The 22,976-nt window shown below is 39.3% G+C and overlaps 1 protein-coding gene across 5 annotated transcripts; it reads right to left on the minus strand.

The window, feature by feature from the left end:
- Positions 1–2,073: 2,073 nt before the first annotated feature.
- On the minus strand, positions 2,074–22,923 carry LOC110976490 (PWWP domain-containing protein 2A-like). 5 transcript variants are annotated; one of them, XM_087144845.1, is made up of 3 exons: positions 21,260–21,620; positions 13,169–13,325; positions 7,253–7,412 (listed from the first exon to the last, which is right to left on the minus strand). In XM_087144845.1, the coding sequence occupies exons 1-3, from the start codon at positions 21,403–21,405 to the stop codon at positions 7,389–7,391; spliced, it is 327 nt and encodes a 108-aa protein (XP_087000971.1). In that variant the 5' UTR covers positions 21,406–21,620; the 3' UTR covers positions 7,253–7,388. The 5 variants fall into 5 exon arrangements, with proteins under 5 accessions (XP_022085493.1, XP_022085492.1, XP_087000969.1 ...); XM_022229801.2 differs by lacking the exons at positions 13,169–13,325; positions 21,260–21,620 and adding an exon at positions 21,658–22,923 and having other exon boundaries at positions 2,074–7,412; XM_022229800.2 differs by lacking the exon at positions 13,169–13,325 and having other exon boundaries at positions 2,074–7,412; positions 21,260–21,598.
- Between the last annotated feature and the right edge of the window lie 53 nt (positions 22,924–22,976).

The raw sequence follows: 22,976 nt of genomic DNA on the forward strand, positions 1-22,976 counted from the left end.
TTGAGAAAACAGAAGATAAAGGGAAAGTATTAAAGAAAAAACTTTAGAAAAAAGTGGGGGCCATGAAGAGATGTAGAAAGATGGTCACTGTACATGTCAATTTGAAATAATTGCATAGGGTTTACAGAATTAGAATTGGAATTTCCATTTTTTATAATGAAGACTAAGGGTTTGATTTTTAATAGCACTCTTATATTCTATACGATATTGATTTTGTAAAAATAGTCTTAACCCCAAAAAGGAAGGCATTTGAATCTGGAATTTACACCTATATAAATAAAACTTAGTACAAAGAAAAACATAAGTCAAAAATTTGTTATGGGGAACTCCAAAAAAGAATTCAGATTTCCCATTCTGAATTGGGTCTTTGAGATTTTGGTAGATAAGAGACATGAGGTCTGACAAGATGGGTGAAACATGATCAAACTCAAAAAAAAATGACTCAAAGTTTCGGGACATCTATCACAAAAAGTATCCTTAGGAGAAACAAGGCAATAGCCCCATGAAACATCTTAAAATAAAAAACTCTTAATTTGGTTTCATTTAAAGTTACGTGTATGAATCACCTCAAAATTTTCATCTTCCCAAGTTCGCATTTATAGCACTATTCCAAAAATTCTGTTGTTTTCTGGGGTGGGTTTATCAGTCATTATATTGTAAGTATACTAAGACACTTTTTTCAACATGAAGTTATTTTTTAACACAGTCATTAAATCATCACCCTTCAGTTGCTTATAAAAAAACAATCATGAGGAATACAATTGAGCAAAGTGTTATACTTCCTTCTGTCTTTAAAGGAAAAATCATACTCAATTATGAGCTCTTCAAATAAAAGAAGATCAGGTTTAGATTCATTGAAGAAGTCCTTAACACAAATTAGACCTTTTCATACCACTCTGGAAAATCAAGGTATGGCTTTGATTTAGAGCGAATATGTCTATTCAACCACAGAATTTCTGAGGAGAAATCAGTTAATTCGAAGCTCATATCAATAGCCTTTTCCCTGAAGAAGGTCCATGTCCTAATAGAGTCCACAACCTGAGTGTTTTTATTTTACCCAAAAGATTCTCAGGAGGATTAGATTTCCACAAATGTCTATAGTAGGGTGAAAGTTAAACAAAGAGTCAATTTCCATAGTTTTCCATAAACTGTCATAGGAATCATCTAGCAGTTTCTTAACCGAGGCCATTTTTTGAGCTTGACAGAAAATGAAAGGATCTATCATAGTCAAGCATATATTTATTCCCATTCACAAATACCTTTTTATCGAAAGAGTCAAAGAAATCAACATGTGACAAATTTCTAATGATTTTGTTCCACAATTTTACTTTCATTTTTCTGAACAGCCCTGTTCATTTTATGGTATATTCCTTTTGAAAGTTGTCCAATAGAATCCCCTTTGATGCACGCGGCACATGCGTGGCACGTCACGCGCATACAGATTCCTGACCAATCAGACGGATTAAACTGCCTCGTATCCATGTGCCAGTGCGTGATTCACAGTGGGCATTATCACTTCTCAGTGGGCATTGTCAAATTTGTTAATACATGGTCAAGTGATACATTTCCACCAACAGGAATAGAAAAACTGTCTGAGGTATTTATGAATATACATTTGTTTTGTTTCAGTGAGGAAGCCTGCTAGCTCGGCAGTATTTGCCTGAATTTTTTTATTATTTGTGTTAATTCAATTGTAAGCTCTTTCAAGGTGTTTTGTTTCCCATAGTTATGGCCACTTGAACTGAAAGCAGAGAAACATTGGGAAACAGTACCCCAGAGACTAAACAATTACAACAGTGGATGCATTCTGTTCAGCCCTTAATGCAAATCTCCATCTACCTTATGGGATGGCTCGATCAAAACAAAGGAAAACAGATGCCCAGTGATAAACTGTCCCCAAAAAGCATTTACATTTTAGTATGTCTCACACAGCAGTGCACTGGTAAATTTCAGCCAAGCTGATGGGCATACAATATACATGTTGTCACAAGACATGACTGACAGCATTTTATAAAGACTATAGTAAAGATGCACACTACAGTAATAATTATTTCCTCAGAACAGAAAACTAAATCATTTTCTTTGAAACTGAAAATATTTATTTCTGTTCAAAGGTGAACATACAGAATTCCTACAATTACATAAAACATTAAGACATAACAGACATATACATGTGTTTGAACTTTTCGAATGTATCGGTCAATGTCTGGGAAAATATCCGGAGGTCCATGGTATACATGTTCATGTATACAGAGAACAGAAACACGTGCAGGCCTGTACAGACTATGCCGATATCTCATGTCAATGAAAGGTTTTGTTTGCCTGCTCATCATGCCCATAGAGCAAGTCCTATCTTTATGGGCTGCCTGAGGGTTATCAGGCATCCAGTTTTTGAAAAAACCTTCAGACAAAATGCATGATAACAGAGCTTAATACCAAATTGCATAGTACATGTACATGCATTTGAACAAGAACTTACATTTTGTTGTTAGTGCATGAGGTGGCCACTCTCCACTGCAAATTGTAGGTTTGGGCATGGCTATCAACCCATAAGGCATTCCATGAATGCCATCACAATTCTACAAAGGCCTTGGATACTTCAAGCACATATAAAGCATATTTAATGTAAGAGTTACAAAAAGCTGCACCACTGACATACATGTATTCTGAATTTAAAAAAATCATCCAGCAACAGAGTAACCATGGATTTGAACACGTGATGTCTTCATACATTGAATATACATGTATGTAAATACTGTTACAATTTTAATTACTTTTGTCACATGCTGGCCGTCTATTTGAGTTGTACTTTCTATGCCTGAAGGTGACAGGAGGTTATTTGTTTATAACACTGAACAGTACAACTGTAACAAACACCAACAAAGTGGCCCATTGCTGGTTTGTGCAGTGTAACCATGCTAACTTCTTCATATATTCATTCCAGTGCTCCATGATTTCACATAAGATGTACAGATCCACATGCAACTGCTACTTTAATTTACACATTACTGCTCTCAAAATTCCATCGGAGATTAACCATGAAATTCTAGATATATAATGGATGTTTTTTATGGGATGTAGAATTACATGTACGTTCTCTGTGTAAATGAGTCAATTGCACAGGGATGATCCCCATTTCGTACAATGTACAAAGTACAACTTGTTATGTAAAAAAGTCACGGCTTACAAAGGGGAAACAAAGTACTCAAATACTTGAACATAAACAAGTGTATAGAATAATATTTGACTGTTACATGTATTTACAAGACATTAAACTGACTGGCAGTTGAGAAACAACCTTAGAGTTCAGGACTTCAGTCAACAGAAGTCTCACTATTCCACAAATAATCCACTGTATAAACAAAGAATGGGCCACTAAGCTACCTTGAACAGATGCTAACAAGGCTTGAAAAAGGCTGAATTGTAAGCTGCTACATCATGGTAAACAAAACATAAGGAGGAAATATTTCCATGACTATCTTTACTTAAAATGCAAGCGTTTGTTTTGGCCTTATATTGTAGATAATTAATTCCAGGAGATGCATGACTGCAATGGCACTGCACTGGTGGCACCATTCTCATGCATGTGTTCTTAAACTTCAGACTTACATGTACCTGTATTTTGGCAAAAATTAGCATTGCACCTTCAGGCTAAAGGCGTCATTAAGTGGGATTGTAAATGTACCTCCTGTACAAAAGCACGGTGCCACAATAATAATAGCTTCTAAACCTGTCACTGATTACTCTCTGAGGAACAATGACCTTGACCTTAATCATTGTTCTTGTTCATATTGCTGTCGCATAAATAATAAGTTCAAGAGCAAGTTTCTGAGGTATTGTTCAGGTAATTTGTAAGCAATTTTAGTACACTTTACAACCTTGTTCATGCAGAGGGAATCCCCCTTTAGGAGACATATTTCAAGACACAAGCTGAAATCAAATTCGACTTGAGTTCAGGAGAAGCTTTTGCTAACAGATTCAGTCCAGTATTTATCTATGTGTGTACTGATACAAAAAACTCTCAAACCAGCTCCGTGTGAAATAAACAGGCCTCATGGTAGTGAGGTGTGATGTGTTCCATCGAGTCCCCATAGGGAAGCGCAACCGTAAACAAACTTTGACATCATTACACTGAATGTTTTAGGTCTATTGAAGGTGGATATTACAGACAAGGAGGTAGGCATGATCAAACACTATGCAATCAACTTTCCTATTTTTCTGTTCCCCTTTCATGGGTCACAAATGACAAACCATCAACCAATTTGTTATGTTACACATAATGCACACCAATCTGTGTTTACCATTAAGATGATGAACATGTACTCGTACAAGAATTATTAATATAAACTTCAAGTGCACTATGCTGTTTCATATAAATTTAATCTTAGCTAGGTATGCAAGAGTAAGGAAACTGTCTGAACATGATTGGAATTCTGGCATGTGCGACACACCATGTGCATTCTTGACTGAGTTGGTTCTGCGAGGGCGCTGCCCAACATTGAGGAGACAGAAAAGACAACATGAAAGAGGCCAAGAATGCTTATGAAAATGGAAGTTTTGCATAAAATTCCCATTCAAAAATTTCAGAATGCAAGCCAAAATGCACATCTTGCATAACATGAATATGCCTGTATGGACAATAATTAACACACAATGCATATTCAATAGAACCCCCATGTATTAGAAAATCTCTAATACCACTCCTTCCAAATTTTCCCCATTCAGTGGGTGTAAAGTTTCATTATAATCCCCTCATCCATGCCCACTTACAGTGCCTGTACACCTCCAATATATGTACACCCTTCCTTGACTGTAATGTATACCAACACACTGTGTTTAGTAACATGGCACAAGGCAGTATTCACATGATACACACCTGCATGTAACATGAAGACTCCAACAGTATAATCAGCCATCTTGTATTCAAATCGTGTACACATAAATGAAATTAAATTAACACACACCACCATTTTACAGTAGGTAGTGTAAAGAACCATCCTCTCAACAGCAATGTGCAATTACCCGATGGCATCTCCACAGCATGGCGTATCATTGATACACTGACAAATAGTTACAGCGGCTGAACTAAACTGTCCTGAATTTATCAAAATCAATTGGATTGGATAAATATGAAGAGGAAGGTTACAATTTAAGTGCAGCAAATAATATCCCAAGAGTTTGTACTGCTGCAAGCTATATAATCAGCCAACTGAAAAAAACTCCTCTGAAAGTTAAGTGTTCTCCCCTAATTCATGGGTAGTGGAGAAGCGATTATAGAAAAAGGGAAAGTACATGTCATTCACACAGCCGTGGGCCAGCATTGTAGGAATTACATGTGGGTCTCTGGACATGCATGTGTACTTTTCCAACAGCAAGTACCAGTAAATAAACAGGGCTTTGCAACAGGCATTTATCAACAGGCACAAGGTCCTAGTTTGATACATTATCTACAGCCTGTTACTCTCAGCTTGGTTTCATGTTTGTTCTCTTGCATTTTTATAAATCAAGTCCTACACAAAAACTAGAGGTCAGAGACAGACATTCTTGCAAACTGTTTTGATGTAAAGCAATTGCTGTTAATATGAAACCAATTCCCCCCTTACATGATGTAAATTACTGGTAACTACAAAATTACAACGAACAAAACACAGCCTTAAAAGAACAATGGAACTATTTTACAATGATCACTGGAAAGCATACCAATTTCTTGAGTTTGGCAGTGATGGCAAAATGCAAGTTAAAAAGTACATCAGAAACCCCTGCCTGCTAAGTTTTAAAAAGCCCCAAGTACAACTTTTCTGTCACAAGGCAAAGTGAGGGCCATGATTTCATGTCCTTTCTTTGAGAAGGATCTTAAATTTTCAAGTGTTCATATTTATGGTTGTAATGTTGAGGTTTCGAACATTGTATTAAGTGCACGAACCTCTGCCGAAAGAGTAGTTGCTGCCTCAGTGGCTTGTCTTACAGCATCTCTGTAAATCCCCTTCTTCTTACGATTATAGCGCTCAGCAAAGTAAGGAAGAAATGGGTATAACTCAGTCAATGGCATATGTGAGATTGTTGTTGAAGCAAACCACGTGATCTGTGCCAACTGACTAAGCAAAGTACCATCTTCATGTCTACTTACAACTATCTCAACAATACGACCTGGCCACCATGGAAATCCAGTTATCTTGCCCCATACTATGTCACCAATACACATTTCACGGCCATCTTGTAAACGACTTTTGGTAACATTTTTCTTGTGTACCTGCACTTTCAAGGATGGTACACGATCCTTTCCAGGTAGAGAGATCATGTTGCTTTCCTCTGATTCCAAACACACATCCATATTGCCCTCAACACTGGAACTAACATCCATGTGATCTGAACCACTTTTCTCTTGATTGTAGCTGGAGTATTCCCTTGATGTATTCCATTCAAGTGCATTGCCTTTGCCAAGCATATTACTTTCTTGGATGTTACTACTTTTCACATTGGGTTCCCTATGCTCCTTCGAAGTTGTCTTTGAAATGCAGTACAAACTGCTTGCTGCCACAGTTGCTGATGATGTTAAGCTTTCAGACTGATCTTTCAACTGACTCCTGGTGTCACTCTTGGAATCTTCACAATGATTAGTTGCTGTACTGTAGTAGGTACCCTCTGATTTAATGATGCGAATTCGTCTATGCTGCTCATGGTATGATTTGGAGTCACTGCCATGAATAAAGCCATTCAGCACTGGTTTGGTTGACTTATTCTTTGGTGGAGTTCTAGCCTTTTTCAGTATTTTCTGTGATTTCAGTTTTTCAGTCTGTTTCAGTTTATTAGTGTGGTTAGATTCAGTACTGTTTCTGTAGCTAGCTGAATGTGTTTTAGCTGGTATTCGTACCACATGCCCTTTACCCTGTGGACTTGCATATGATATCTTTATCACTGGGCTTGTCTTACGTACCTCCGGCACATCTACAGTGGTAGTTTTGTTTTTTTTGTTTGCCACACATTTGGTAGAGGCATCATCCTTTTTATGTTTCCTGATCAATGAAAGCTTGTCACTCTTTTTCCCTGAGGTATGTGAAGCAGATGCAGCAACATTATTGCTACACTGAGATCGGCATTTACTGCAAAGTGGACGTCTTGGTCTCAGGCGGATAGGTCGGGTTCGTACATTGGTATTAGACATCTTCTTTTCTTTGAAGCTTGTTGGTTTGTTCATAAGCAGAGGTCTTGGGTAAGGGAGTGGCATATCTTGAAAGTAGGACTGTCTATAACTTAAAGCCGAATGTTCTACCTTGGCAGCCCCCTCACCAGAGCCATTTTCCTGTGGCATCACGACTACCGTTGCAGCACTTTCAGAATGAGATAATTCATCAAAGTTATTCTTCAAACGATCACAGAGTGAAACAGGACTACTGATGCCAAGAGGAAATCTTCTGTGAAGGAAAAAGAATATAAAATATTAAAAATATAACCACTCAACATTCAGCATTTAACCACTTCCTGCCGGGGACTCCGGAATCAGAGACAAATGCTTTATATGCGTGGCCGGGGTCTCCTAACTCGGACAAAGGAAACAGGGCCCTGTAACAAAAGACCGTACTCCGAACAAAAGACTAGGCTGCTGGGCATTATCAACATTTTCACTCTCAAAAGTGGTGATAATCAAGCCTTGTTTTGAAACTGTATACCAGGGTTTGGAGCATTTAGAGCAAGCGGATTACCACCGGGGAGGAAAGCGCTCCACCACCGCAGCAATGAGCCACACGGCACCGCTACACGCTAATCTGGCCCCTATTGAAAAGAGGTCAGTAGTGCACTGAGCCAAGTTCGTGAACAAAAGAAAGTTACATAACACCGCACAATCTAGGCTCTTTTTACAAGGCTGCAGGCCTGGCTGAAATACTCAGGTGTCAATGAAGGTCACCTGTCAACTTAGAGTAGAGCCTAAAGATTAATTCGCGCGGCTATAAACGTCCGTTAAATGAAATGATGAAGTTCTGAAGAATTTTGGAAACAGAAAAAGTGATAATTATGCCAGCCCAGCATAATCAACATTGAAAAATGCCCGGCATGAAGTGGTTAATTGCATTAACCTTAATTCCCAAGACTTCACTTGGATAACCTTCCTAAATTCTTATAATTCTTCCACTTTGCAAGAAACCCCAAGCACAATCTTCATTCTCAAAGGAGTGGAGCAGAGAGCCCCAAGTGAAGGTAGCTTGACTCTACCTTCCAAAATCATTCAAAATCTTCAAAAGCTCCAGAGATATTTTGAAAGATCAGGTAGGATAAGTTATGGAGCGTCAAAAGTGGACAACCCCATTTTCTCATTTTCTGTCAGTAGATTTTCAGAATTTTGGACTTTACCTACAGCATTTTCAAAAAAGCAATTTTCTGCTAGGAGAAATTTGGATTTTACTTTAACAACTCTTCATGGCACGTCAAAAGTGGACAACTAAAAACTTCAAATTCCCACTGGCAAACTTACTGTCATGGTTCAAAAGTGGACAACCCCATTTCTCATTTTTTGCTAGTAGATTTTTGGGTTTGGAAAATTTGCGTATAGCTATCTCAAAAACTCACTTTTCTGCTAGTAAAAATTGGGCATTTACTTAAAGAAGTGGACTACTAAAAACTTCAAATTTTCACAAGCAAAATTAATTTGATGCTCCCAAAGAAGAAACCCCGTTTTCTCATTTTCTGCCAGTAGATGTTCGGGTTTTTTGAAGTTGCACCATCCCTTTTCAGAAAACCCATTTTTTTGCTAGCAGAAATTTGGATTTTACTTTGCCGATGGTGGGGTGGTCCAAAAGTGGGCAAGTTAAAAACTGGACATTCTGGAAGGACACTTTCCTCCCTACGTTGAAATGGAACGGTCTTGGGAAGATTGGCATCGCTCGACCCTGAAAAAACTAAGTTTGACGAAAGTTGCGAGGCTGCCAGAGTGACGGTCCTATGTACATGTACATGTGGTAGTATTGCAAACATGCAGAGCCGTCTGTTGACGGGCATCAGGCATCATTTCCCTGCTACATGTGATCGGCCTTTTTCATGCTACTTGTATTTCCATTTAGCCGATTTTGTGAAAAAGATCAGACCTTTTTCACGTCATGTGAATTTTACGGGATTTATCAGAGGGGAGTATTATTCTAAAGGAAATTATTCTACAGGAAATTATTGAACATAGGTTGTCCAGGACTGACACAAATTATGGTGGAAGTTACTCGAAGTAGCAAAAGTGAACAACCAACTTTTTGATATTCAGATATCCTAAGATTTGTTATTCAATCCACTGTCCATGCATTTCACAGCACTTATATCTGATGACTGCTCTGGGACGTCACCTGAAACTTTGTGTTTTCATTGCTTTAATATCCTTTCACATTGTCACTTTGAATCATTTGTTTTCATATGAACGACCCAGTCCTCCACTTTAACTGCCCACATGTATTGATGACTTGAACAAAGATTTGAATGATAAGTATTAAATTACATCTTTGATGTCCTATCAGTGACCAAATGGTGTATTGGCTGAAAGATTTATTTTTTTCATGGCTATCCTTTTTTGTTACTGGAATAACTGGCTGAATACGTGTTTTGGAATTATTTTGTGGGATGTCAAAAATATTTCAGCAAATTCAAATTTTAAAAACTCTTGATTCACTTGATTAAACAGAACCTAGCTTCTTCTCTTGAGATGGCTTTTTCGATTACAACCTGTTTTCGTTCCACAACAAATTCAATTATTCTACTGGAATGGACATTATGGTTTATTCTAGCTATAACATCGTTAGGGACATATCACCATGCGCTCATTTATTTAAAATGGAAATTCCCGACGGCAAGCTACCACCGTCATTCAAATTACACTGTGTGCTGGGAAGTTAGAAGTTTGCGGTACCATAAAGGACTAGTGTCAGGCTTTGGATGGCCCCTTTCCTATTTGTAAGTTTTTTAATAGGAATCACCCATATTTTTTTCGAGAGCTGTGAAGCCATCTGTCAACGCGTCAGATGCAGACCATTGACCCTCTACCATTATTACTGGCTTCCCATCTTCCCAAGACCGTTCCACTCTGAGCAGAGGGAGCACAGTGGTCGTTTCAGTTGTCAACTTGTCCACTTTTAGACCACCCTGCCATCGGCAAAGTAAAATCTAAATTTCTGCTAGCAGAAAATTGGGTTTTACGAAAAGGGGTGGTGCAACTTCAAAAAACCCGAAAATCTACTAGCAAAAAATGAGACATGGGGTTGTCCACTTTTGGAGCATGACAGTAAGTTTGCCAGTGGGAATTTGAAGATTTTAGTTGTCCACTTTTGATGCCCCACAAAGAATTGTTAAAGTAAAATCCAAATTTCTCCTAGCGGGAAATCGTGTTTTTTGAAAATGCTAAAGGCGAAGGCCAAAATCCTGAAAATCTAATAGCAGAAAATGAGAAAATGAAGTTGTCCACTTTTGACGCTCCATAATAAGTGTTTAAGTGGATGTACCGTAATATCAGCTGTGTCGGTAAACTGAAGTCCAGCAACTTGTGCAAGAACAAAAGTTCCCCTTTACCCAGCGCCTGTATACATGTACATATACAAGACAACTAATGACCGATTTCTTTGAGCCGTACACATGGTAGGTTGTCTGTGAACTGCGCCAATGGTCAAGATCTCGGTGTTTGAATGAGCCATGTGCACACACTCACTCACACAAAACAAAACTTACAAGAGCAATGCCATGTTCACAGAAATGTAAAGGATTTTGTGGTTTTTCAGCAATGCCTGGCACTCATTTAAGTACACTCTACATACATGTCTCCACGTACATGTACATGTGGGTACATGCATTTGATTAAAGACACTAGGGGCTCTTATCACAACCAACAATTATTGTTTTCCTGTTTGAAGGACAACCCACAGATCCACACACATCCATGTGCACGTTTGAGATCATTTAAAATATATTTTACAACACATAGCTACACGTACATATCACTGTCTATCACATTAATTCAAAAAGTGTGCAGCATGTGTCTCTGATGATCATGGATCATCTTTATGTGCCCTCTCAGTTGGGTTTGTAAACAGATGATTTCATCATCTCAGTCTTGGTTACCGAGTCTCAGTTGAACATCATAGGCCATGGCATGCTAGATGTATATGTTTTCACAACTGATTCTGATTGGTTATGTACAGTACACTGGGGCTGAGGGGGCTACTGAAATTAGATCACTAATGGAACACTGTGTAGCCTGGATACAAGCACAAATACGGTACAATCTATCTACCTCTACATACAGTATCAGACATGGCTGAGGCTGCAATGACTCTGATATGACAATGGTTCCAAACTAAATCAAAAGAGATGAGAAAACCAGACCCCACAAGTGACCTAAATGCACATGCAGTAAGGACTTTCTGGGTCGTATTGCTCCAAGTCTTTTTATTCCTACAGCTTTACCTTGACTACAGGTTATGAAAAGACTTTAATAATACAGACACTGATCTTAGAACAAACTACTACAAAAATAACAAAATCTCATCATCATTATGATTCAAGTCACTAATTTGACTGGAGTCTTGAATAACTTAACAAAATCACTTGGCCGGACTGCTTTCAACCTGTTAAACTAATCTAACATATTGTAAAGAAAGAAAAACACACAAATGACACCCAGTTTCTGCCAACGATGCACAGTCAGTGTTGTGCTTCCAAGCGCATCACAAACTTAACCTTTTTACATTCTGCATTGTATAGAAACTAAATCTCAGTTATTTCTAAGGTACATGTAATTAACAGCATAGATGATGACCACCTGTAGGTTATGATTTACACCTTCACTTCATTGAGTTTTTAAAGTTTTAAAAGAAAGAAATAAGATGCATACATGTACATGCCCTGTACTGGTAGGTCTGAAGAGCTCAGTATGCTGGTACCCAGCCTCTTGTTGAATTTTCTGATCTGACCTCTTTCTCTTCAGTATTCACTCCCCAATTCTGTCCCCACAGACACATCAGTTGAAAATTTAAGCTAGCAGCCAAATTTGCTTTGGAAGAGTTGGTACTGTACATATGGACTATTTACATGTATATGTTTCCTTACTTGTGTCTTTAACACAAAAATTGTTTCAGTACAAGTTTGCATGAAACAATTCATCATTATCTGTGATCAGCCTTGTTTTGACAGTGATGAAGAATTGCCACTTCTTTGTCAGCCTGCATGGCTAGAACAGTATATGGAGGACCCAGAACGGTTTACCTCAAGGCAGTGTCCTCGTCCCCACATTGTTCAACATCTACACCAATGACCAGCCAATCACACCTAGAACCAGGTCATTTGTGTATGCAGTATTGCAGATGACTTATGAATTGCTACACTATTAACAAAATTGGGTGAAATTGAGACTGTTCTTGAATCTGCCCTACAGAACTGGACAAGCTAATACATACAAAGAGAACTCCCTGTGCCCAAACCCAGCCAAAATGCAGACAGCAGTTTTCAATCTTTGGAACCATGATGCGAACAAGTGACTACAAGTTCGATGAAGTGGAGTCCTTCTAAAGCACTGTGAAGCACCAAGGTATCTTGGTGTGCTTCTTGACTACACACTGTGCTTCCATAGGCATGCTGAGAAAACCAAAGCAAAGGTCAACACTAGGAACAACATCATTGTTAAGCTTAAAGATATCTACTTTGGAAATGACCCAACCACAATCTGAACAGTAACACTCGCACTATGCTTCTCAGTGGCAGAACATGCCAGTCCAGTGTGGAACCACTAATACCATTCGCCGAAGGTGAATACTGCACTGAATGCAACTTGCAGATAATCACAGGATGCCCAAAACCAACCAGAATTAAATATCTGTACAATCTGTCCGGCACTGTGACCCATCCCAAAGACATGAAAGAGTAACTACCGTTGAAACGCTACAAAGCTGAAGTTGACATTCATTACACAACCATCAGTTGAGTACAAAAGCAGCTTAAATGCAGACATAGTTTTATGGAACTTGAGCCATCTCCTCCAGCCAGAAGATCAATGAAGCAAATGGCAATAGGACACCACCAACCATCTATCATCTGGAAATCCCTCAACCACCTTCGCACTAGTGAAGGATACTGTAGGGCCTCAATTCTTAAATGGGGTTTCTCAGAGTACAACAGGCGTGACTGTGGTGAGGTTCAGATAACGGCCCACCTGCTCATATGTGGAGGAGATGGATGCAGTGAAGAGGACCTGCAGAAGGCTCATGATGCAGCACTGAACGAGGTGAGGAGATGGCAGGATGTCATCGGATACACGAATGAATGAACAAGCCTTGTTTTCACTGCACAAGGGCAGCATGACCACAACACTGTTTGGTGGACAGAAGATGTAGAAAAGTCTAAATGAGTTCTGTGTTGGTGGTACCAGGAGATACCGGTACGTGTACATATTAAGGAAGGTTACACTACACATTCAACTGTCAGCCAGTATCTGCTCCTAGGAAGACAACATTACATGTATGTGTTTTCATGTAGTAATGACAATCCTTTGGTAGGAACTCACTGTGTGCACACATGCACTGTAGGGTTTGCACATTTAACACAAAACACGCGAAATACAAGCAACCAATACAAACATCTGGAACCCTCGTGTAGCCTGCCAATGGGGATTTTGCATCAAATGGGCCACCGTATCACGTTCTGTAACTTTTGAAGAATTTCTAATTTTTTGAAAAAAGCAAAGCAACTTCAGCGTGATGCATTTTTTCTGGTCTCCTTGATCAACACACAAAAGTTGTACTTGTGTATGAATAAACTGAGTTTAAAAAGTCATGAATTTCAGATTTTCCAATGCGACAGGTCAGTTTTTGGCATATTTCTCTTTCTACACGTAGTAAGGCAATTTTTATAAATATACTACACTGTACATTTGCTAAAATAATTTACAAGTCTTTTTCAATGCAAAATAATGAAAGGGGTCTTTTTTAAACAAAAGAACACAAAAAGGAAAATATAAATTCTAACATTTTGTATGTTATTTTTCTTATTCAAGGGTTCCAGAAGCACACTATCAGGGGTTCTCTTTCAGGCTCCATTTATGTTTGAATGTATGGTCTTCATGTACGTACAAGTATGCTTTGTGCATGTTCACAAGCCCGTTTAAAAACTTCTCACCACCATGTGTCTTCTATGCTGATGAGACTGGACTTCAACTCATGGTGGATGCTGAGAAAAAAATGCTGTGAGTCCTTGAGTCAGCTGTGTCTTCGAAGGCTGGCATGTACAAGTAAAAAGAGGAGCTGCATGCTAGTCTGCAGATATGCCTAATATTCAAGGCATGTATTCCCCCTTCCCCCCCCAATAAAAGGACTTAAGATTTGCCTGTCCATAACAAGAAACATTGACGGTCGCATCACAATAGAGCCTGAAAGTTCACCCCTGATGGCGCGCTTCCGGAACCCTTGGATAGGAAAAACAACGTGCAAAGATTTTAGAATTTGTAATAATTTTTCGTTCAGTTACTTCTTAAAAAATCCAACTCAGAAAGGGGGCTTTGGAAAATTTTGCTCGTATATCAATTTATAGAAACTGAAAAATCACCTGAGAGAAATATTATGCCAAAAATTGACCCCTTGCTTTCGAAAATCTAAAATACATGAAGAACAGTGCAATGAAGCAGTCTCGTATGCAGATGAACATTTACAGTTTGAAAGTTTATGGTAGTCCGTTGGTAAAAGCCGAAATAAAAAACAGATCTAATAATTATTCTTAGTTTAGTCTTTAATATTTATGAGTAATAAACTTAAAGCAACATTTTACTTCAATTACAAAAGATTCTAATCTTTTATCTAACCTTTGCTGACAACTGCGTGATGTCAACTCAATGGAGTCTGGAACCCACTGATTGCAAGTAGGTAAATCTTTGCAATGTTGCACAATTTCGTTTTCATGTAAGCACTGGCAGTGAAAACAAAAGTGCATGAACATGGAGACCTAGGTACTATATCGCCGGAAGTGAAACATCGTTAACAAATTTTTTTTTTACCTATCTCCATGTGACTTTTCCTAACTATTAGTTGTTGAGGAAGACAAGGGTAAAATTCCAACATGAGTGTTTCATGGGGTGGTTTCTGTTAGGAATTATTCTTCCAAAGTTATCGAACGTGATAGGCCGGCCAAATGTAAAATCCCCATGGGAGGACCATAGGAGGGTTCCAGAAGCTTGCTGCATGACCTTTTATTTTCAGGCTCTATATCTGCTCAATGCTGATAAAGCCTCCCGCAGACCCCATTACATCAAGTTTGCAACAGTCCTTGTACATGCATGAAAACATAAAATTTGTAATTGGCATTCATGAGAGCAATGTGAGGGACTCTCCCAAAGCTGTGCTTTCATTAACCACTTAGCCATTGGCAGTGATACATGTACACGTATAATGCCACAAGGAACTGGTACCAGGACAGTATTATTTTCAGATGAAAATGCTGACTTTTGAAAATTACAAGATACCATAACCGCACTCCTTCACAGAATTGGACTTAGCGATTGGCAGTCATTTGATCATGATTTGTATGAAATTTCCTGCTACATAGTCACATTTTAAAGTGACTCTGGAAGAGTTGCAGAGCAAATTTGCTACAATGCCCGGTAATGGCCGATATGGGTAAGTCTCCTTGTAATTGAAGTTGTATGTCACTGGTACTGCATTAGGTATTCACTAAGATGTGTTGAAATGTCCTCCGCATTAGGACACAGGGTATTTCTATGTTTCCATGTCATCTGGTGTGAAGTGGCTGACCTTGACAGCCAAGCCAAACAGCCAAACAAAAGATTCTGAAAATCTTGCAATTAAGTCAAGTATCTGACACACACATGACAAATAACTGTTGAAACTGCAAGATTATTGCAATCACTGCAAAAAGTGTTCATGTTCTGTGAGCAATACAATTTGTGAAATCGATTAATGAAGACAACGCTCATGCTTGCTCATGCATACCACCACCTGAACCAAACGTACGTGTACATGTAGCTGAGCATGATTTTAGAAAAACCATAGATTATTACCATGAAGATGATGGATAAACATTGTACATCAGGTTAAAGGTTTTTGTATCAGGGGTGAGCAAACTGAGTTCCACTGGAGAACATTTTGTCCGTTGCCAATTTATTTTCCTGTTGACTGAGTGTTTGTTGTATATGATAAATCCTTGTCATCCAACTGGTAACTTACCACAAGAACATACCTATTATTTTCTCTTTCAATCCAGTGTAAAAACATAAGAAGTTTCACATGAATGTAGTTCCACAAAGTGCTTCAAAAGACCTTCCATATTTACCCTGAAAAAATTCCTCTAAACATTTGAGAACATTAATTAGTGCCTGTGAATCAGCAGTATCAACATTACAAGTTCAGAAATTTCTTGATCTGTAAATTCTGCTTGATGGAATGGGGCTCCTTTGCCTTTATTGTTAGTGTCAAGTGCTCTGTGTGAAGAGCTGCAGTCTATCACCATCACTAGAGTTCTATTCAGGCATTTGAACACACAGTGCAATAGAGAAAAGGTGTGCAGACACTATTAGTTATCACACGAATGCAAGTGTGAGCGTGATAACAAATTTATCTTCAAGCAAACTTGAAGCACTGTAAAGATGTTATAGGGCCTCTGCACGCAAATGCACCACCTTTGAATTTAAAGTAATTTTTCAGTTATGTGTTTCGATATTAGCGTAAAAATAGAACAGTGCATTATACAGGGTTTGATATAAACCCTGCAACACAGTTACACATGTATATTAAAACTGTTTGTTGCCATGGATTCACCAATCAGAATTGAGAATTCCAGTTTGCTTGAAGATAAGTCTACAGGGCATGAAATACATCTAATTCATGTCACATGATGAACAATTCACCAATCTGATGACTGGGATTTATTCAGGCATTGTTGCAGTCCCTCCTCTTGTGCTGCTACATTGTTGTGGTGAGAAGGCTTGTGCATCTCAGAGACCCCTATGACCTATACCAATGGGGGCATTAGCTACTGGTAGGTCCAACCAAGTCGGCCATGTCACAGGGTAGAGGCCAGACAAAAAGCAGCACCTGGTCCTCCAGGTTGGGGATTGGGCGTGAGACTCACCTGACCAAAAGATATACAAGTGTTGATATGAAAACAACAACGAATGAAAGAATCACGGGCCTAACAATGGACTCGAGCCAGAAAGCTGGCAGCATGACTACTTCGGATGAAAGCCTCCTTTAGGAGACAGACAGCCTACTTGGACCCAAAACCTGTGTCCCACTGGGAGTTTGGAATGTCTGCACCATGTACGGAACAAAAAAACAACAGTTCACGTCATTAGTGAGATGAAAAGATGTATACAGATTGGACCTGCTGGCGATAAGCAAATCTCAGTGGATACGCTCTGTATGACAAGTGACAAGCAACAGCTCACCCATTCTACACTCTGGCCATAACACTCAGCACATACTTGGCATGACCCTTATAGTTTCCAAGGAAAAGGTCAACACTTTGTTGGAATGGGAACAGTTAAGTGACAGGCTGATCAGAGCATGCTTCAACACAAATCACTGCAATGCACCAACTAATGAAGCTGATGTTGTCTCTGAAGTCCTTCAGCATGACCTGCTACTGATAATGGATGATCTGAATGCCAAGGTTGGAGCTGATAATGCCAACAACGGGAAAACATGGCTGAGGCATGATAAACAACAATGGTGAGTGTCTGATCGACTTTTGCTTGGAAAACAAATGTGTCACCAGCAGTATTATTTTTCACCCAAAAACATCCATAAGCTCACCTGGAAGTTTCCTGATGGTTCTACAGTTGACCAGATTGATCACATCTTGATCAATGGAAAGTGGCGCAGGTCACTCCAAGGTGTTTGAGGTTCAAACAGCCTACAAAACTAAGGATAGGGAGGTTAAAAAGAGTGCCAGGAAAGACAAGATGGCCTTTGTTAAGCATTGGCGGGAGAAGCTGAGAGTGCTGCTGCTAGAGGTCAGATGAGTACTGTACTTTCAGATCACAAAACAGCTTTGCAGCAAGAGTACCAGCCAGTCTGCCCATCCAGGACAAGGATGACAACAATCTCACAACAGAACACAAACAAGAGGCGAGATGGGTAAAGCACTTCTGTGAGGTACTCAACCAGCCTGAACCACATGATCCCGCCAATCCCCCACTAGCTGATGATGTCAATGATATTGATGTCAGTCCCCAAACTATTTGAAGTCAAGCTTGCCATCAAAGTTATGAAGAGCAGAAAAACTGTCGGCATTGATTCCATCAATACTGATATGCTGAAAGCTGATCTTAGTATTTCTTCGAAGGTGCTTACAGACCTCTTGAGGAACATCTGGGAGAAAAACCTGCCAGTAATACCGGACGACTGGTAAAAAGATCTCATTGTCAAGATCCCAAGAAAGGCAACCTCCAGAACTGTGACAACATGACAACTGGCAAGGCATCACACTGCTTTTCAATTCCAACTAAAGTTTTCTGCAGGGTTCTTGGCAGAATTGATGTAACTATTGCCATTATGCGGAGGTAGGAACAGGCAGGTTTCAGAGAGGGACAAGGATGCACAGATCAGATTTTTGCTCTTTGTAACATCACAGAGCAGTGCATTGAGTGGAACACCCCTTTATATATTGTACATCAATTTCATTGACTTTCAAAAAGCCTTCAACAGCATACACTGCAACAGCTTATGGAAGATCATGCGGTCATATGGTGTGCCTCCAAGGATGGTTACACTGATGAAGTTGTTTTAGTTCTAGTGCTGTGTCATCATGCATGGCAAGCCTTCCAGAATGTTTCACTGTCCTATTTCTAGTCACCATCAACTGGATCATGCGCAGGACAACAGCTTACACACCCAGAGGAAGCAGTGGACTCTCTTTTCCCTGCTTGAAGATCTCGACTTTGCTGATGACGTTACTGCCCTCTCCATGAAAATGAGCCATCTTCAGGAGAAAAGCTACAGGTTGAGCAAGCTCGCCAATCAGGTAGGCTTGAACATCAATGCCTCCGAGACTGAGGTTATATGCATCAGTAACACCCCGTATGCCCAAGGTACAGTGGATTGTGACCCACTTGACTTTGTCGATAGACGCCATCTAGGAAGAGGAAGCAGGGCCAGCCAAAAACAACATGGCGGCGTACATTGATGGCAGACCTTACACAGATGGGTTTGACATGGGATGAAGCACAACACACTGTCCAAAACAGTTGAAGGGAGATCGTTCATGCCTTACATGTATGTCCCGCTGGGAACGAAAAGGATTTTTGTAAGTATTATTGTAGTCAGTATAACGATACTGTACTCATCTTCAACTAGTGCAATATTGTTATAATGACGTTCATGTACATGTAGCTCTTCCCTTCAAAGCCATCCAATATTATGTACGGTAGTTATTCTGCACTATGATGAACTTTTAATCTTTTCCAAACAGTCTTGCATGCATTAGCATCATTTGAGTCATTTGTTATGTGTGAGTACATGTACTGGTTCTTCCTTATTATAACCTGCTTTTGTTTCCTGGCATAATGAAAAGACATTAGCAACTTCACATTTTTAAAAGAAGTTAACACCCCATTGTTTTATTCTAAAAAAAGCGATTCTAACACACCCACCAAACAGTTGCTACATACAATGTACATGTACCATAAGATTTCCCTAATTATATAGACCCTTTTTCTAAGATTTTACTTATTAACATGTACATTCCCAAAGTGACACACACCACACTGTCTCAAGCATACTTGTTCTATAGTTTCATACTTGTTCATCAGTAAATGTACATGTATCTATTTTGTGAGGATCCAGAAAATCCACCTTACTCAGTCCCAAGTTACCCGACAATGAAAAACTTCACTATACATGCTATACGCCGTAGGTTCTACCAATACATACAGTACTTGCGCCATAGGTGAGGGATTGCACAGTACTACATGTAGGTCTTGAACGATAATTCTTGTGGGGCAAATTTGTCATGGCAAAAATGTTTGTCTCTACAACTACATGTACATGTAGGCCTTTGTCCTTATTGTTTTCACAAAAGAATTTGTCCCCTAGGCATGGAGCTCGCCAGGACACATGTACAAGTATGCATATCCATAGTGCACTGCACTACTGTCAAGCTGTTGCACGTGGCAAGCTTGCTCTTACAGAAAATGAAGCTTTGGAGAAATCAGAGATTGACTTTCCAAATAGCCAGCAAGTCTACCAAACCAGTTTCGTTGATCCTAAGTTAGTTTTGATGTGCTGTGCAGTGTGTGTATTAATGGCTAAATGGTTGCCCTCGTTTCACCCCATAATTTATCTAAAAATCAACACCCTGGCCTCTTTAGTGTCAATGTCACCTACAAAAGAAGTGAGTACAAAAAGTGAAAGTGGAAGAGTTCCATATTTTGACATAACTTGATACCCTGTACACAACCCTGTGAGACTAGTCTGAAAATGGTGTTTTTGAAGAAATTGATTCAACATTGTCAGTGTTAAATTTGGCATGTGAGGACACGTTATCAATTTCTGATGGCTAAGTAATAAACAACTGCAAGGGAAGATAAGTGATATCTGTATGGAACTCTTCCCAAAGTGGAATTTCATATTAATCTAGCCTACATGTACATACAATAATGCACCCCTTTTTAAACAAATGCCAAGATCTTTCCAGTAACATATATATATATATGTGTATATGACAATCCTAATCTTCATCTTACTTTACTTTCTGATTCAAAAATAATTTCCCAGAATCATGAATCAAACATTGTACTTCACTGTTGTGGCACCAGACATGGGATATTCATCATACGGATCCCAGTTGACTGGTTCGTGCCATTGCACCCAAATCACCTAGAACACCCAATACATATAATCAGACATGAGCATGTTGACTCGTTGAGTCAGTCTTGTCAGTAGACATAATTTGTTCAAAACTGCAGCACCAGTCATACTGCCCACTGACTCACTAACTCCCTTTGCATTACTACCATGTTCAAAAACATTGGCTTTGGCACACATCTGCAAGTCGTTTGAATAGTTAAATCGTGTGACAACGGATGTCACACTCACTCAAGGGACCCCTGGCACATTAAAGCAATACATATCGAGGGTTGTAAATACAATAATTGACATTTTCATCGTTTTCAGTTATTCAAGATTGCTAACATGGAGGCCAGGTTCCTCCCTACTCAACTGAAGTTAAAGTAAAGCTGATGTCAGACTTCGGTCCTGAAGAGTCAGAGCATGGCCTTGCAGGACGAAATGACCCTTACCCAATTTGAGTATCGATCAACGCTCCGCGATATACCTTTCCTCCACTTCTAAAGCAAACCATGAGCACATTATTCACCGCTTGTTCAACTTCTACTGCAATCATTGTACCGGATTTCAGGCTATGCTTCTCTTGCCCGGCCGCCATTATGCTAACCGTGGCAATATGCACGTCAACTTACACCCTGACAGAACAACAGTGATACTAGGACCTGCATGTAGGCCTAATCCATTCTGCATGCATGTACGTTGCAGCATTGCATTACACGCACACAGAGCTACACGTACAGTACATGTACACACGTTCACGTCAAATGTGGTCGTTGGTCATGTTGGTACTACTGCATGCGTTAGTGTAACGTACATCGCGCAGTGCATTTGAATGCCAACGGCGCCTTACCCTTCGTCCATGGTTTAGGTGCATTAACCGGTAACCCAAAGCGGAAGACAAATTGTGTTTGGTGGAAAGAATAACCCAGCCCTATGGTTAATTGCCAAAAATTCCGACTTCAGATGCTGCCATTTATTAGCAGCCACAGTACGCATTTTGGACCTTTGAATCGCTCCATGGAAGATGGAAGTGCAAATGTACTCAGCCGTTTTACATTGAGGAGCCGCGTGTCAGCGTAGTAGGGTCAAGCTTACAGGGGCACTTGGTCATGCTTGGTCATTTAGTTTCACAACCTCCAGACCATGGTTTAATCAAGACAAAACTCCAGCTATGAGTCTGGGGGTGGCCCTGGTGGTATATGCAACTGTATTCTTCGTGCAAACTTCAGGGGATCATGAATTTATTTCCGCAACCACCCCCCCCCCAAGTTAAGCCTCTTATGACATCCACGATGAGATTCTAGAGACGCTAGAGACTGTGTGCAGGCTTGTCGCTCAAGGTGTTTTGGGTGAGAAACCATGTATCTCCAGCATATAAAAGCAACAGATTTATCGTACAAAGTATTTAAAAACAAAAATCGATTAAAAAAAATCAAATTGGATCTTAGTGGGATAAAATTGATGTAAAGAAATATTAAATTGAACCTCCACATGACAAAAGAAAGTAGCTGACCGTTAAGAAATCAAACTAAGGAATTCAAACAATAGCTTTGCACTGTTACTGCCAACATACAAATTGTTATATAAATGGTAAATTGTTAGTCTGTTACGCTTGATATGTAATGTGGTCAGTCGTTACAAACATAAGGTATTAAAGAATCAGGAATTAGTTAAAGGTGTATTTTCAAACTAACAAAAATGTGCTTTTTTTATCCAAACCTGTTAAACTATAACACCAAATCTAAAATCAATTAAAATGCTAATGTTTGGTATATGCTATGAAATAAAGAATAAAAGGCATTGCTTAAATTGAGTTGCTAATATTTTCTTATTAAATAATGATTAAATAAAAGCTGCAGAATAAAACTAAAGATCTTTGGGAACTCCTCAGAATTTTTCCCATCCCCCCAAAAAAATTTGTCGAAGTACTTTATGAAATAAAACAAGAACTTTTTATAGGGGTGGATCCATGATTTTTTTTGGGGGGGGTTACTACATGTAGTCACCATTTGTGAAGCCATTGGATCTGTTTGTCCTTGACAGTGCACACAAAATAAGACCCTTATATGGTTTATGCATACATATACATGTATTAGATCTTCAAACCATTACATGTGTAAGCCCCCCCAAAAAATATTAGCAATGAATGGGGGGGGGGCAATGACCCAA

Source organism: Acanthaster planci, linkage group LG13 (assembly GCF_054643075.1).
Source record: "Acanthaster planci isolate LZ-2023a linkage group LG13, COTS_SCS, whole genome shotgun sequence".
NCBI classification, from domain to species: domain Eukaryota; kingdom Metazoa; phylum Echinodermata; class Asteroidea; order Valvatida; family Acanthasteridae; genus Acanthaster; species Acanthaster planci.

Bases quoted from the DNA above. Each gene is read 5' to 3' on its own strand.
- LOC110976490 (XM_022229800.2), bottom strand. From the start codon at position 21,405: ATGGCGGCCGGGCAAGAGAAGCATAGCCTGAAATCCGGTACAATGATT. The intron at 7,413-21,259 runs GTAAGGGTCATT...TTTCCTTCACAG, and splicing joins TTGATCGATACTCAAATTGG to AAGATTTCCTCTTGGCATCA.